This window comes from Microcebus murinus, chromosome 10 (genome assembly GCF_040939455.1).
Source record: "Microcebus murinus isolate Inina chromosome 10, M.murinus_Inina_mat1.0, whole genome shotgun sequence".
Classification (NCBI taxonomy): domain Eukaryota; kingdom Metazoa; phylum Chordata; class Mammalia; order Primates; family Cheirogaleidae; genus Microcebus; species Microcebus murinus.
Genome location: NC_134113.1, coordinates 82,313,618 through 82,331,342, shown reverse-complemented (window position 1 = coordinate 82,331,342; position 17,725 = coordinate 82,313,618). Strand labels below are relative to the sequence as shown.

The window sequence follows — 17,725 nt, the reverse complement described above, 5'->3', positions numbered from 1 at the left end:
AAATAACACTTAGGAATGGCATTCATACTTCCATGTAGATGTGTTCACAGAAGAAATCTTTCTCTCCCTTTGTCCTCACATATTCCCAGTTATCCAGAAAAATCAGAACCTAAGAATAGACCCTGTTCTTCCCTAGAAGCTGTTTCTGAAATAAATTCAGAGAGATAGGAAAGCAATTTCTTCTTCCCTCTGCACTCAGAAAAGAGAATTGTCAACTTCCCAGGCACAACAAAAGAAAAATATGTGTATTTCCGTTTGTAAAACAGATTCCTTTGGTCTCTCACAATATCCTCTAAATATAAACATAGACCCCTTAGTTTCCTTTAGGGTTATTAAATGATAGATTTAAATAGAAATAAATACTCTGCTACCTGTGCTAGGTAACCAAGAAACTGTTAGAAAAAAAGGACCATAGTGGATACGTGGCCATATTTTGGTGTTATTATGAGGTAAAATTTAAATGAATTATTTCTAAGCATATTCCAAGCACAGCCAGGCTATTCAATCAGTTTTAGAAAACAACTAAGTCACTCGGATTAAATGACCTAAAGTAACAAATAAGGAGAATAAAATTCAGACTAACTCCATATATAAAACAATATATAAAAGGAGGAATGCAACCATAGTTTATTACCAATCTCAAAGCTTCCATTAATAAATCCAACTAGAGATGTTGGGATGTTGAACTGTCTCTCAATTTGTGTGAGCATGGAATTCATATAAGATCCAGATAGTGTTTTGGATACATACGCACATGTTATTGCCAACAGAAACATCTAGGGAAGAAAATATAAGAAAACATAGAAAAATTAATTTTTAATTGTACATTTTCCATCTGGTGACAAAATGTCTTCTACCATGAAAACTCAAAGTGGGACTCATTTTATAGATAATTGTAGCCTCATTATTTAGTAAGCATACCTTGTATATACATAGAAGCAAACTATCAGTCTAAGTCAGACATAGCTGATGATTCAAATAGGTCTTCAGCACTAATGCTATCTGTAGTACAAAGAATTCCTACATACATTTTAGTGAAAAGAAGGAATGCAGAATTACACAAAGACATTATGTCTGAAGCAAATTTGCTTAAGTTCTCTCTGCAGGACACTAGGTCCCCTGATGACCTTGGTCAACCCAGCTCTTCACCCTTCTTGCTTGCAATTCTTGGGCAGAATGTACTGAGAATGCAGGATGTTGTATTCTCAGTAATGGAGAAAATGTCCAGAACAATCCCAACCCATGTCTAGTGCTAAATAGCCTCTATTTTTATAAAGGTAGTCCTACTAGCTTTTTTTTTGGGGGGGGGGGGAGAATCATTTTATATCTGCCATTTTCATGTGCAAATGCATGCATTAAATAAAACTGCCTACTAGCTTTTAAAAGTAAATTTAACAAATTTGTTGAGGACAGTATTTTGATGCCTACTAAAGAGTTTTATTTAATGATCATATTTAATCACTATTTATTAAATAAATCATTAATTTATTTAATGATCATCTAAGCTCAGAGAAGCAGAGAAACCTAACTAATTATTAAGCCATTGCCTCTCACTTTTAACTGATAAACTTGTGTTTGCAGTATTTTTTCAAAACATTCACATCAATGTCTAATCTTGCTAAACTCCAAAGAAATCAAAAATTAAAGACATGTTGTTAATAAATAACACCTAACTTGATTTTTCTCCACAAATACTGTTAACAATAATAGCTAATATTTATTGAATATATATAATATTTCAATCATTGTTTCAAGCATTAAAAATCCTGTAAGGTAGGAATATTATTATTACCTTTTTCAGATGAGAACATTGAAACCCAAAGAGGGTAAGCAACTTATCCAAGGTCACACAGCAAGTAAACAGCTGAACTCAGATAGGAACTCAGAAAGCCTGAACCCAGATCTTTATTATTATCCACTCAATTACAAGAGAAGGATATTAGAATGAAGGGATAATTTAAGAGAAAAGAATTTTCACAATTAATGTGGCATTTCAGGCAAAAGTAGTTTTCTAGATCTATATCATAATTCTCCACTTTTGTGTACAGGTATAGATTTCCCTTACACATGTATAAGGAAGAAATAAGCTTTTGATAGGGAGAAAATGGGTGATGGTGTCTTAGTTTGGAAATCACTTGCAGGTACTAGCTGTAGAATCAAGGCAAATACCCAGATCCATTGGTTTAAAATAAATTCACATTTTGTTTGAATGTAAAATGACTTGGAAGCTATGAAAAAAGAATTCTCTCTGAAATACTCAAAACCACTAGAGCAGCTGACAAAATGAGCATTTTTCCTGTAGAGAAGGATTGTTATGCTGTCAAAGATTGATGTATGTATTGGCTTTCCTGGGACATTGAGATGTGAGCTTTGCATACAAATCAGCAAAGCATTTCTGTCCAAACAGTTGTTTTCCAGAAGTGACTTGCACATGTCTCTAGGTTAGAAGCCCTGGAAGGATGTAAATTGGCCTTTGATCCAGGAAAATAAATTCTGCCACAGCATAATGTATGCTTGAACATTTTTAAGATCTTATCTTCCATTTAAGTCCATCAAAGCCATTTTTGATTATATTACATTACCTGATTCAATAATCATATTTAGATACTACCTCAATTATAAAATACTCTTTTAAAGAAAGAAATTATCAATAGATCAAGTAGTATGATGTCAATAATAGATTACTCCATACAGATGTGAGCAATTTTACAAGAACTATCTCAGTTTTTTAAAAATACTGTACACACACAAATATCCACACAAAAAATCCATACCTTCAACTTGGAAAGACATCTTATTTTATGGGTTTTAATCCTTTTCTCAGTTTCTTCCATGTTGCTTTTCTGAATGTTCCAAGGTATTTATGTTTAAATCTTGATATGACTTGGTTCTACCCTTTAAAGAAAACAAAAACCTGTTAAATTATTGACAAAATCACAAATCATTATTCTTTTGGAGAAAGTACCTATTATGAATAACATAATGGAAATCTATTATGTTACAAAATACCTAGGAAGCTTTTGGTTCAGATCTAGAAAATAATGGCATTAGAGAAGATTTTGTCATTTCCTATTAAAACAGTTACATCGATAATTTTAGCTACTCTTTAGTGAGATTAAAGATACTGGAGAAATTTGTTAAGATCCCCTTGCAAAATAATGATCACGTTGTTAAAGTTTTTCATTTCTCTAGCCAAAACAAATAGAACAAAGTGAGCTCGTTGGACTTACATGAAAATTGTTGCTTTTAAGAACATAAGACTTTGATTTGTGTTTGTGCTACAAATCTGCTTCAGCAAGCCTACCAAGATTCAAAAAATCTCTATTTGGCCAGGCTCCCTCTTCAAGTTCTTGGCATTCCAAGACTTCCCTGGAGTCTCAGGAAGGGAAACACTTTCTGAGGCACTGTTGATTCATGGATACCTGGGGAGACATGGAATTTTAATCATAGAAATAGCCTAAGTAAAAATAACAAACAATTCTACAATCTGGAAAAGAATCCTGCAATTGTAAGTTAAGATCTAAGGTTTAAGAAAAGATCAAACATATAAATGGAGATCTACATATAGATAGATATATGTAATAGGTATAGATACCTGTGGATCTATATGTATACACAATATATAGGAACACATTTTTATATGTAAAACCAAAAGTTGGCTTAAACTCTATTAAGTTCTACGAACCCCTTGTCAAATTCTTTGTTTATTTTGTATCTTGAGAGTAGGACAATATTTTGTATCACTATCAAAGCATTCCACTTTAACAATATTTATTCTAGTTTCCAGAATGATATCTTAACAGTATCCCAGCATTAATTAATTAAAATCCCATAAATAATATTTGTTTAGCAAGTGATCTGGAATGGCACTCATTTTTAAAAACCTAATGGCTTGATTGACCTCTACAAATTTGCTGAACCCCAAATACACACACCAGAGGACTAACCATTGCACAGTTATATATGAGCTTAGTTCTTTTTACTCATTCTCTCACAGATACAACAAATATTTAATATTTATTAAAAGTCTACCATATGCCAGTCATTACGCTAAGCATTGGAATTCAACAGCGAACAAGACAGGCAAGCTGGCCTAAGGAGAATGTAACCTTACCAGCTAGAGAAGCATGTCTCTGTAGAAGGTACTTGAACCAAAATCCCAAGGAAATTAAACTTTCACTGGGAAAGATAAAACTTTTAAATTAAACACATTGGAATAGAACCAGGCAGTATATGATGAAATTCAACTTGTTTGTTATATAAGTGGTGAAAAAAAATTCATAGGTTATGGTTGAAAGTTATAGAGACACATTTGGCAATTCTGAATGGCCATTCAAATGGAGCCCATTCTGAGCTCTCCCACATAAAATTCCAAGTCACCTTAACTATAGTGCAAGAACATAACACTGGTTATGGAAAAACTGACAGAATGGGGTAATTTTTCAAATGAGTAGAAACTGATATAGTTAAATCATATATCAAATTTGATTTAATCATAAACTTTACAACTGCCCTTCTTTCTTTATTTTCATGCCTTTAGATCTCACTTTCTCTCACCTGTCTTTTTTTTTCCTTCTCTCTCCCCTTGCCATTATCTTAGCCCAACGTCGTCACCCTATCACACAATAAAAGAGAAAAATCCCTCTGCCAAGTCAAAATTGCCTCCACTCACTTTAGCAACTAGAACCATGACTATTCTAAATGTCTAATTCTTTTGCACTTCCTTTGCTTATTGTTTATTTTTCATTTTTTTAGTTTTAATTATTATGGGTACATAATCAAAACATAATGTGGTGTTTTGATACAGGCATGCAATGTGTAATAATTAAATCATGATAATCGAGGTAGCCATCATCTCAAGCATTAATCCTTTCTTTGTGTTAGGAACATTCCAGTTCTATTCTTTTAGTTATTTTAAAGTATACAATAACTTATTGTTGATTATAGTCACATTGTTGTGCTATCAAATATTGTTCATTCTATCTATCTATCTATATTTTTGCGCCCATTAACCATCCTTCCCCACTACCCTTGCCAGTGAGAACACACAAAATTTATCTTTCTGTTCTTGGTTTATTTTACTTAACAAAATGTTCTCCAGTTTCATCCATGTTGTTATAAATGACAGGATTTCATTCTTAGGTACGGCTGAATAATATTCCATTGTATTTATGTACCACATTTTTTTTTATTTTCTAGATGTTACTTTTTATTTTAAAAAAAAATTTCAGAGTATTATGGGACTCCAAACCCTTTAGTTACATAAATTGCCTTTGCACTGCCCAACAAGCATACCCATCCCCCAGACAGAGGGTACCGCATCTTCTAGGTGTGGATTTTCCCATCCCCTCCTCCACCCCCCACCCCTGCCACCTGCCCAACACCCTATGAATGTCAATTTCCATATGTGCTCATTAGTGTTGATCCGTTAGTACCAATTTAATGGTGAGTACATGTGGTGTTTGCTTTTCCATTCTTATGATACTTAGAAGAATGAGCTCTAGCTCCATCTAGGATAATGCAGTTCATCATTTTTTATGGCTGAGTAGTACTCCATGGTATACATATACCACATTTTATTAATCCACTTACGTAGTGAAGAGCAAAGATGTACCACATTTTCTTTATCCATTCATCCATTGATGGGCTTTCAGGTTGATTCCAAGTCTTGGCTCTTGTGAATAATGCTGCAGTAAACATGGGAATGCAGATATCATTTTTATTTCCTTTCTTTTGAATAAATACCTAGCAGTGGGCTTGCTGAGTCATATAGTAGTTCTCTTTTTAGTTTTTTGAGGAATCTCCATACTGTTCTTCATAGTAGTTGCACTAACTTACATTCCCACCAACAGTGTACAAGGTTTCCACTTTTTCCAATCCTCGTCAGTATTCATTATTGCCTGTCTCTGGATAAAAGCCATTTTAACTAGGGTGAGATGCTATGTCAGTGTTTTGATTTGCATTTCTCTGATGATTAATGGTAATGATGTTGAGCAGTTTTTCATATATCATTGGTCATTTGTATTCTTTTTGTGAGAAATGTCTACTCAGATCCTTTGCCCATTTTTAAATCAGATTGATTTTTTCCTATTAAGTTGTTGGAGCGTCTTATATATTCTAGTTATAAATCCTTTGTCAGATGGATAGTTTGCAAATATTTTCTCCCATTCTGTGGGTTGTTTCTTCACTTTGTTGATTTTTTTTTTTACTGTGCAGAAGGTTTTTAGCTTGATATGATCCTATTTGTCCATTTTTGCTTTGCTTTTGAGGTATTATTCAAGAGGTTACTGTCTAGATCAACATCCTGGAGTGTTTTCCCAAAGTTTTCTTTTAGTAGTTTCATAGTATCAGATATTAAATTTAAGTCTTTAATTGATTTTTATTTTATTTTTGTATATGGTGAGAGATAGGGGTCAAGTTTCATTCTTCTGCATATCTACATGTATTCCAGTATTCCTATCACCATTTATTGAAGAGACTGTCCTTTCTCCAATGTATGTTCTCAACACATTTATCAACAATGAGTTCATTATAAATGTGTGAATTTATTTCTGGATTCTCTATTCTGTTCCATTGGTCTATGTGTCTGGTTTTGTGCCATTATAATGCTGTTTTGGTTACTACAGCTTTGTAGTATAATTTGAAATCAGGTAATGTGATTCCTCCAGTTTTGTTCTTTTTGCTCATGATGGTTTGGGCTATTCTGGGTCTTTTGTGGTTCCATATAAATTTTAGGATGATTTTTTTTTTTCTAACTCTGTGAAGAATGTCATTGCTATTTTGATGGGGATTGCACTGAATCTGTAGATTGCTTTGAGTAGTTATGGACAATTTAACAATATTCATTCTTTCAATCTATGAGCATGGAATATATTTCCATTTATTTATATCATCTTCAATTTCTTTCATTAATATTTTATAATCTTTACTGTAGAGATCTTTTGATTTTTTTATTAAGTTTATTCCTAGGAATTTCATTTTATTTATAGGCATTATAAATGGGATTACTTCCTTGGTTTCTTTTATAAATTATTCACTGTTGACATATAGAAATGCTGCTGATTTTTGTGTGTTGATTTTGTATCCTGAAACTTTGCTGAATTTATCAGTTCTAATAGTTTTTTGGTGTAGTCTTTAGGTTTATCTAAATATAAGATTATATTGTCTGCAAACAAGGATAATTTGACTTCATTCTTTCCCATTTGGATGCCCTTTATTTCTTTCTCTTATCTGATTGCTCTAGCTAGAACTTCCAGTACTATGTTGACTACCAATGGTTTAAGTGAGAATCCTTGTCTTGCTCCAGATCTTAGAGGAAAGGATATCAGTTTTTCCCCATTCAGTATGACAGTAGCTGTGTGTCTGTCATCTATGGCTTTTATTGTGTTTAGATATGTTCCTTCCGTATCCAGTGCTTTGAGAGTTTTTATCATGAATGGATCTTGAATTTTTTCAAATGCATTTTCAGCATCAGTTGAAATGATCATATGGTTTTTGTCTTTTGTTCTATTGATATGATGTATCACATTGATTGATTTGTATAGGAACCACTCTTGCATTCTTGGGATGAATCTCACTTGATCAAAATGAATAATTTTTTAATGTGTTGTTAAGTTCAGTTTGCTAATATTTTGTTGAGGATTTTTGCATCTATGTTTACCATAGATACTAGCCTGTAGTTTTCCTTTTTTGTAGTGTCTTTGTCTGGTTTTGGTATTAAGGTAATACTTGTCTCATAAAGTAAGTTTTGGAGCATTGCCTCCTCAATTTTTTGAAAGCATTTGAGTATGACTGATATTAGTTCTTTAAATGTTCTGGAGAATTCAGCAGTAAAACTATCAGATGCTGGGCTTTTCTTTGATGGGACATTTTTTATTACTACTTCTATCTCATTACTTCTTATTGATCCATCCAGATTTTGGATTTATTCCTGGTTCAATCTTGGTACGTTATAAGTGTGTAGAAATTTGTCAATTTCTTCTAAAGTTTTCCAATTTGGCATATAGTTGCTTTTAGTAGTCTCTAATCATCCTTTGAATTTTTACAGAATCAGTTGTAATGTCTCCCTTTTCATCACTGATTTTATTTATTTGTGTCTTTTCTCTCTTGTTTTTTTTCTTAGTCTGGCTAAAGGTTTGTCAATTTTGCTTAACCTTTCAAAAAACCAACTTTTCATTTCATTGTGGTTTTGTATTTTTTGTTTCAATTTCATTTATTTCTGCTCTGATTTTTATTATTTCTTTTCTTCTACTAATTTAGGGCTTGGTTTCCTTGTTTTTCTTTGAGATGTATGTTAGGTTGTTTATTTGAAGTTTTTCTGCCTTAAGATATAGGCACTTATTGCTATAGATTTTCCTCTTTGTGCTGCTTTTGCTGTATCCCACAGGTTTTAATATGTTGTTTTTCATTTTCATTTTTTTTAAGAAATTTTTAACTCCCTTCTTAAACTTTTAACTCCCTTCTCCTTTTCATTGATCCACTGGCCAATCAGGGGTATATCGTTTAATTTCCATGTGTTTGTATAGTTTTCAATGTTCTTCTTGTTATTGATTTCTAGTTTTATTCCATTGTGGTCAGAGAAAGTACTTACAGTATTTAAAGTTTTTTTAGTAAGTTAATACTTGATTTGTGGCCTACCATATCATCTACCATTGAGAATGATCCATGTTCTGAAGAGAAGAATGTATATTCTGCAGCTATTGGATGAACTTTTCTATAAATATCTATTAGGTCCATTTGGACTATAGTACAGAGTAACTCTGATGTTTCTTTGTTGATTTTCTGTCTGAATGATCTGTCCAATGTTGAAAATACTACTATAACTATTACTGTATTAAGGCCTATCTCTTTTTTTAGCTCTAATAATATTTACTTTATATATCTGGGTGTTCCAGTGTTAGGTGCACATATATTACTAATAATTGTTATAGCCTCTTGCTGAATTGCCCCTTTATCATTATATAATGGCCTTCTTTGTCTCTTTTTAGAGTTTTGATCCTGAAATCTATTTTATTGATATAAGTATAATTACTCATGCTCTTTTTTGGTGTCCATGTACATGGAATATCTTCTTCCATCTTTTTATTTTTAGCCTGTGTGTCTTCATAAGTGAAGTGAGATTCTTGTAGGCAGCATATAGTTGGATCTAGCTTTTTTATCCATTTCGGCCATTCTATGTCTTTTGATTGGAGAGTTTAGTCCATTTACATTCAATATTATTATTGATAGGTAAGGACTTACTACTGTCACATTGTTATTGGATTTCTGATTGTTTTTTGTCCTTTCTTCATTCCTTCCTATATTCCTTTGTGTAAAAGTGACTTTCCCTAGTAGTATGTTTTAATTCCTTGTTTTTTATTTTTTGTGTATCTGTTGTAGGAATTTAATTTGATATTACTATGACACTTGCAAAAAAATCTTATAAATAATTATTTTAAGTGGATGGCAACTTAACTGTGCTAAACAAATAAGCAGAGAGAAAGCTAAAAAAAAAATGAACTCTACATTTTAAGGCTATGCCCCCCACTTTTTGACCTTTTATAATTTTCATTTATATCTTTTTATGCTATCTATCTCTTGCAAAGTTGTTGTAGTTATTATTTTTGATAGGTTTGTCTTTTAGTCTTCCTATACAAGTGGTTTACACTCCACAGTTACAGTGATATAGTTTCCATATCTGTTTTGTACTTACTGTTATCAGTGAGTTTTATATCTTCAGATGATTCCTTATTGTTCATTAACATCCTTTTCTTTCAGATTGAATAACTTGTTTAGCATTTCCTGTAGGGCAGATCTGATATTGATGAAATCCCTCAACTTTTGTTTGGGAAAATCTTTATTTCTTCTTCATGTTTAAAAGATATATTTGCAGGATATAAGATTCTAGGATTAAGGTTTTTTCCTTTAGCACTTTGAATATGTCATGTCACTCTCTACTGGCCTATAAGGTTTCCATTGAGAAGTTTGGTACCAGGCATATTGGAGTTCCTTTACATGAGATATATATATATGTATATAAATTTTTCTTTTTTATTTGCTGCCCTTAGAACATTTTCTTTATCTTTGACCTTTGGGAGCTTGATTATTAAATGCCTTGAATATAGTCTTCTTTGAGTTAAATCTGCTTGGTGTTCTATGACTTTCTTGCACCTGAATATTGATATCTTTCTCTAGGTTTGTAAAGTTCTCTGTTATAGTTTCCTTGAATGAACTTTCTACTTTAATCTCTCTCTGTCTCTCTCCCTATTCTTTAAGGCCAATAACTCTTAGACTTGCCCTGTTTGGGCTATTTGTTAGATCTTGTAGGCATGTTTCATTCTTTTTTATTCTTTTTTTTTTTTCCTTTTTCTCTTCTGGCTATGTATTTTCATATAATCTGTCTTCAAGCTCATTAATTCATTTTTCTGCTTGTTCAATTCTGCTATTGAGAGACTCTGACACATTTTCAGCTTGTCAACTGAACTTTTCTGCTTCAGAATTTTTTTTTTATTTCCATCTCTTTGTTAAATTTCTCTGATAGGATCCTGACTTTCTTCTTTGTGTTGTCTTGAAGTTCACTGAGCTTCTTCAGAACACCTATTTCAAATTCTCTGTCTAAAAGGTCACATATCTCCATCATTTCAGGATAGGTCACTGTTGCCTTATTTAGTTCATTTGGTGACATCATGTTTTCCTGGATGTTCATGATGCCTGCAGAAGTTCATAGATGTCCGGGCATTGAAGGGTTAGGTACTTTTTCTAAGCTTGTTGGTGTACATACTCCTTGTGAAGGCTTTCCAGCTATTCAAAAGGAATTGAGTGTTTTTACCTAAGTCTTTGGTCCCAGCAGCCATATCAATACTGGGGGATGCCCCAAGCCCAGTAATGCTATGACTCTTCCAGACTCCTGGTGGTATCAATGTGGTGGATTTGAGTAAGGTACAGGAGAATTCACTGGTTTACCACACAAAGTCTCTCACTCTCTTCCCTCATGTTCCTTCAAACAGAAGGAATCTCACTCATGGTGCTGGGCTTCCTGGAGTTGGGGAAGGAGTGATGTGAACACTCCCTTGTGGCTACTGCAGCTGGGACCACACCAAGTTTTTAATTCTTATGAACATAATTCCTTGTGTAGATAGTTGCTCAATTTGGTATTCCTGCAAGGGGATGATCACTGGAAGGTTCTGTTTGGCCATCCTTCTCCACCCTCTCCCTCTGTAATCTACATGTCTATTTTTCATATGTAGCCAGAGGGCATAAAGGCTGAAGTAAGAGACACAGAAAATCACCACATAGAGGAATTCTATGTAACTGCTTCCATGAATTATGACACGAAGTGACTATCTAAAGAAGATTTTTATCACTATGTCTTAAAGACTTATTTCAAAATGTTTTTACTATTTGAGAGAAGTTTTATAATCGTCTTGATTGGAGTAAGAGGTAGTATTTAAAAGTAAACACTTGGAAAGAACTAAATGTGATTAAATGAACCCTAAGCTTTCTCTGATTTGCTAATCTATGCAGTGGAACATTTTGTTTTCAGATATATTTCAAACATTTTCATGGTGGAAAAAAAAATAAATGAATTAACAAAATCTATCCCATTTATTTTACAAAATCCATGAGATCCAATAGCTAACGTTACAGTCATTTGTTGACCTTTTTGGCCTCAAATCAGAGAACTGCATGTGTTGTTTCTTCATATTCTCAAAGTTGTCCAAGTGCCAGCCATGTGAACAGTCCCCTTTTGTTAGCACAATCTTGTTTACACAGTGACTTTTGCTCCCAGGACCACAGAGTGTCACTGACAAATTCCTATCAATCACTGCTGCTAATGAAAACAACTTGCTGAAGTTTTATTAAGTGGAGAATCATTTTATTTCTCTAACTCCTTCTCAGGATTCAAATGGAGAAAAGGAATGCTTTTTAGTATGCTTTCTTGCACAAATGTGATTCAGTTTCTTCCATGCTTACTGGTCAAGGCTCTGGGTTGTTTTCTTTTGTTTGTTTGTGATTTTTAAAAAGTTAGCAGGAAATATACCCTCTTAACAAACTTTTAAGTGCACAGTGCAGAATTGTCAACTATATACACATTGTTGGACAGCAGATATCTACAACTTTTTCATCTTGCATGACCGAAACTCTACACCAATTGAACAGCAATACTCTGAAGTTTTTGAGACCTGTTGGCTGCCAGCCCTTAATAATACGTCTCTATCACAAGAGAACAATAAACAGCCTTGTTTGCCCTCTTGTCCCCGTGTTAAGTAAATTGACACAATCTGTGATTAGTAGAAATAAGCTGGGGAAAATGCATGCATTTAATTTTACATTATTCTCTACCATTCAATTAATAAAATAAAGGCCTTACTTTATCAGGGCAAAGCCAGTAGTCCATACATGAAGAAGACTTAGAAGACAATCCTTTCCCAGGGAAAAAAAGAGAGTCACACAAAAATCTTATGAAAAATCACTTGTTTTCAGGATCTTCAAATGGCTCCTAGCCCTGTTTGAAAACAGCCTGTTTGGCAGTATTCAGCTGAAACGTCAACCAATACCAAACCAAGCAAGTACGTGCCAGTGAAGCACATGTAGAATCAACAATGCCTTTTTGTATGGTGCCTACAAAATTATTTTATCTATTGGTTCATTTTTATCAGAAATCAGAGAATAAAATAATGGATTCTGCAAATCAGCCTTACAAATGCAGGTATTATTTTACTCCCTACATTGAGAGGAAGGTACCAGGATTGCATTACTCTAGGAAAAATTAGGGATGAAAACTTAACTGAAACAAAGAATATTATTCATGCATATGATTTTCCCATGCAAAGCAAAAACTGGAACTCACAGAAACACAAGCAAAAACCTTCATCAGCTATCCACTGGTAAAAATACCTGCCCTGTTACTTTGGATAACTCTAGACAATAGACCAAGAAACAGAAACACAAAGTTGAAACTTGAATTCTATCTTTGGGGGGAACAGGTTGTGAATGTTGTCAGTGTTACACACAATACCAAGTAATTCCAGAAAATAATTAAATAATCGTGAGAATAATCAATGCTTTCCACGCTGGTGATCGCAAGATGCCCTCCTTAACCTAAGCCTAGTCAGGTTCTTCTATTCCCTCCACGTCTCAAACTGGTGTCCAACCCTGTACCGCCTAGTTGCAGCAAGATCCTTGCTAGGTCAGTTTAAAGAGAATTCCTCACTCTTGATATATGACCATCTAGATATTTGATTAAATTCCTCATCCCCAATCATCTCCCAGGTGAAATCTGATCACCCCAGCCTGTCTTCAACAAAAATCCTGTCACGTTGGTTTATCCAGAATCCTTCCTTACCCCTGATGTTTTCTCTTGGCAATTTTCCATCCACTGACCCCCCCCACCTTGCTCCTTGTCCATACTGTATTTGGAATTGGGCCCAGTTATATCCTGAGGTTTCTATTCTCTCATTGCAATAGTTTTTGCATAAAATCTTTTGCCACTTTTCTGTACGGCTCTGATTTTTCTTTTACAGTAATATAAACTATTTAATTTATTCAGATTATTATCCCAATTCTTCCTTTTGCATAGACATAATTTTAGATTTAAAAAATATGTACCTCCACTCAATTTATGGCAAATAAATACTAAACTGCTCCTTTTTCTCAGAGACAAGACTTTGTCTGTTTATAAGGCTCCAAAAATACTTGAAAATTCAATAAAATGCTTAGATTTTTTTCCCAGTCCATTTATTTATGTGTTTTCTAAAATTCACATTCACTGATGTAGATAGGCAGCTATATAATTGTAATGTCAGACCTTGGAAACCAATTAGCCTGGTTTAATCCCAGATTAGTTGTGAGTTGTTTAAACTGTTTGAGCCTATTTTTCCTCACCTATGATTTTGAAATATTTATGCCTACCTTGCAAGATTGTTATGAAGATTGAGTTATAAAATGTGCATAAGCCCCTTAGCATTGTTAAAATAAAATAGTGATTATTATTCATTCTTCAAATGAATATTATTCATTCATTCTACAATTTATGAAGGCTCTACTACATTCCAAGCACAGAGGTAGGTACTAGGGATACAAAGATGAATAATAAATGTGTTTGCTCTCAAGAGGTCTTATAAGCTATTGGGAGAGATAGTTAATTAAATCTTGATAATAGCAAGTTAATGTCATAATGTAACCAATTTGAGCTGAATAAGAGGAGCTTAATGAAAACTACTCATTTGGATATTCATTTGAACTACCATTTGGATGCAGCATAGTCATTTATGTACTTGGACTTTTAAATTAGGTACAGCTGGTTTGAAAGCCTGTTTTTTAAACTAGCCTTATGTGTTTGTCCAAGTCGCTTTATCTACAAAATGGAGACAGTATCTATCTTTGTCAAGGTCCAGAGAGTAAAAAAGAGTTCACAACAGGTAATTTAATAGAGGAATTTAATATGGGAAACTAGTTGCAAAGGTATCAGAAGAGTTAAAAAGCCAAACTGCAGGATGGTGGGCAACCCAGAGATTTACAGCAGTGGGAAGTCACTCCCGCTCCAAAGGCTACATCAGAACGGGAAAAGGCTGAGCTTCAGAAGCCTGAGCCCCTGAAGACACAAAGCCACCATCTGAGGCACTGCTTAAAGCAGTGGGTGGTGAGAGGTGCCCTGGCCTTTCTCTGCTCCACAACCCCAATCTCACACCAACACTTCCCACTGACACACTTAACAGTAATCCAGATAACAAGAGAGCCAGGACACTTAGTTTTCAGAAGTCAGTCTCTTGGGCTACAGAGAAGATCAGAAAACAGGACAGAATGGATATGAGGTCAGATAAACAAACGATCAACACAACCATGATCACTGCAGAATTAGATAGGAGATGTTAAACGTGTAATATAAAACCTGCACACAGTCAACGTTCAATGAAGGGTAGCTTTTGATGTTATTGGATAATATACTTTTAGTCCTCAATGCTCTTTTTATTCTCAGTAATAAAAGATTCAGGAAATCTAACTATAATGTTCAGCTCCCCACTTTATGCACTACGATCTCTCTGTGATGCCCAATAAGATGATTTTATCATCAAATCAATTTATTTTTAATTGACCTGAATACATTAACTAATCACTTTTGCATCATGTAAACACAGCCACAGTCACCAAATCTTCATACAGCAAAGAATATCCAGTTTGCTTATTAATATTGGGGGGGGGCAGAAATGTCCAAAGAGACTAAGTTGATGATATGTACTAAGTTGATATAGACTAAGTTGATGATGTATTCTTGGTTATCATTAATTGCTTTGTTAGAATGCTTCAACAGCCAGATTAAAAATGGCACATTAAAACATTTTTTTAAAGTGTACATAAAAAAGAGAAAAGGATAATATTGCTATTATTCCTCATGCTTATTATCCCCTTCTATATCAATGAAGCACATTTAGCACAAAACATCTCTCTTCCGTCCATACCCTACTTATGCATGTGGGAAGGGCTGACATGATCCAGTGACCATGGGGGAAGTCTGTCTATTTGGAGGTTTAGTATTAGGAAATGTGCTTGCCAATGGATTCTTTAATAAAACACATTCCCTCATATTAACATGCTTAGTGCTAAAAACAGTATTTTGGACTCCATGTGCCACACTTGTCTGTCTTGTTTTTCAAATGATTTACAATTAAGATTAGAGGAGAAAGCTGGTATTTATTTGGACACTCTCAAAGACTCCAACATATAATAAAAGCACAATAAAACAGATTTTTCTTAAGGACTAGCACTAGATTGGAAAAACACAAGCTCTAATATAACATATATGAAATAAAATGTGATATCATCTTTTGTAAAACTATATGTGATTGGAGATAATAAAAATATAAGCATTATATACAGCTTTCTATATTTCAAGCACTATTCTAGGAGCCTTGTAGATATTAACCCATTTAATTCTCCTAAAATTCTATGGCGTAAGTATTATTATCCCAACTTTAAACATGTGGACATTAAAGCACAGAGAGGTCAAGTAACTTGTGCATGGTCATACAGCTTTTAAGTGGCAGAACCAGGATACAGAGCAGGATTCAGGAAGTCTCGTCCTACAGGCTCGTAACAATCTCCCTAAGCCACCCCTCCACAAGTGTGGAGTGTGTGTGTGTGTGTGTGTGTGTGTGTGTGCACGCGTGTGTGTGTCCACTGATCTATTCACTTAAATAAAACACTAGAGGACCTAAACTAGAATCTTAAACATGGTTATCTTTGGATAGGATTATGGTTGATTTTGTTTTCTCTTTGGACATTTCTATAATATTTTCCACAGGGATCATTATACTTTTTTGCAGTTAAAGAATGTGTAGAAAAAAATGATTAGAATTGATTTTTTTCAAAATATAATAAGAATGCAACATACTTCTGATCTATGATGATGTGCTCTTTATTTCTGGATTTTCTTTTTCTTGTTTTTTCCTTGAAAGTTCTTGCTTTCACTAAGAACTTTACCAGTCTCATCTTTTTCTGCCTTCTCTTTGATTATTTAGGGCTTAATTTAGCAAATCAGCCTGAGGCCGCCTTAACTTAAAAGTTTTTTCCTAGTACCTCATTTTATGGTTCTGTTGTTTCAAAACCAATTTTTGAAAAGGAATAACAGAATGGAGAATAATACCTAGATGGGCTTTTTCTACTCAAAGAAGTAAGATAATATAAAACCACCTTCTTAGCTCCTCAATTTTAAAGAAAACTCAAACATAAAACTAAGTTTATTGATATTTTAAACTTTTAAAATATTTTAAGTGTAAAAATTACAAATATCATAAAATCGACTTTTTATCTGAACAACTTAACACAATAAATTCCAATCTACCTTTTAGCACATGGCTTCCCCAAACCAAATGCAACATAAATTATCTTTGAATTTATTTCTTAACAGGCCATGCTTTTCTCTTAACATTAATTTAAAATAAAGAGTGGATATAACATATTAAATAACATGATATATGAGATAAGAAATTCATCTCCCTACTTAATTAAGTTTATAAAAAACTTCATAATTGCCTACAAACATATCAACTAAAGTAAGACATTTTGGTCATATGTTCTCACTTATATGTGGGAGCTAAAAATTGAACTCATGAAGACAGAGAGTAGAATAGTAGTGGTTACCAGAGGCTGAGAAGGGTAGTGGGGTGAGGGAGTGAATAAGAGGAATTGGTTAATGGGTACAAATGTACAGTTGGATAGAAGGAATAGCTCTAATGTTCAGTAACACAACAGGTCAACTACAGTTAATAATTCAATGTGTATCTCAGAATAACTACCAGAGTGGAATTGAAATGTCTCTAAAACAAAAGAATGATAAACGCTTGAGGTGACGGGCCCCCCAATTACCCTGATTTGATCATTACCCGTTGTATGCTTTTATCGGAATATCACATGTACCCTATAAATATGTACAGCTATTATTTATTCACAATAATTAAAAATAAAAACACTTTAAGTAGAATCACCTATTTTTAAACAAAAATTTTTGAGAATTAATCAACAATTACAATTAACAACCATCTTTATGACTTACTGAATCTATGGGATGAAGAATGAGGAGGAAGTATTGAGGATGACTCCCAGATTTCTAGCTTGATGGTATCAGGAATTTTGAGGTAAAGAGTACAGGAGGGAGAGCAGCTCAAGGAGGGAAAGTATGCTCACTTTTGCCATGAGCATGCTCATGCTCACACTCAGGCTCAGGCATGGCCTCTGGGTTTCATCCAGG

The 17,725-nt window shown here is 33.7% G+C and overlaps 1 protein-coding gene across 3 annotated transcripts in view; it reads right to left on the bottom strand.

Annotated features, from left to right (window-relative positions):
- Window positions 1–17,725, bottom strand: part of SLCO1A2 (solute carrier organic anion transporter family member 1A2) — a 52,034-nt gene extending 34,309 nt beyond the window's left edge. The window contains exons 1-4 of one of the 3 annotated variants that reach the window (XM_076007614.1): window positions 17,531–17,725; window positions 3,231–3,422; window positions 2,775–2,895; window positions 635–776 (exon numbers count right to left, since the gene is read on the bottom strand). In XM_076007614.1, coding sequence (XP_075863729.1) covers window positions 635–776; window positions 2,775–2,834 — 202 coding nt within the window. In that variant the 5' untranslated portion in view covers window positions 2,835–2,895; window positions 3,231–3,422; window positions 17,531–17,725. Of the gene's footprint in view, window positions 1–634; window positions 777–2,774; window positions 2,896–3,009; window positions 3,122–3,230; window positions 3,423–12,349; window positions 12,464–17,530 lie in introns of those variants that run through there. The other 2 variants (XM_076007615.1, XM_076007613.1) reach the window with 2 other exon arrangements.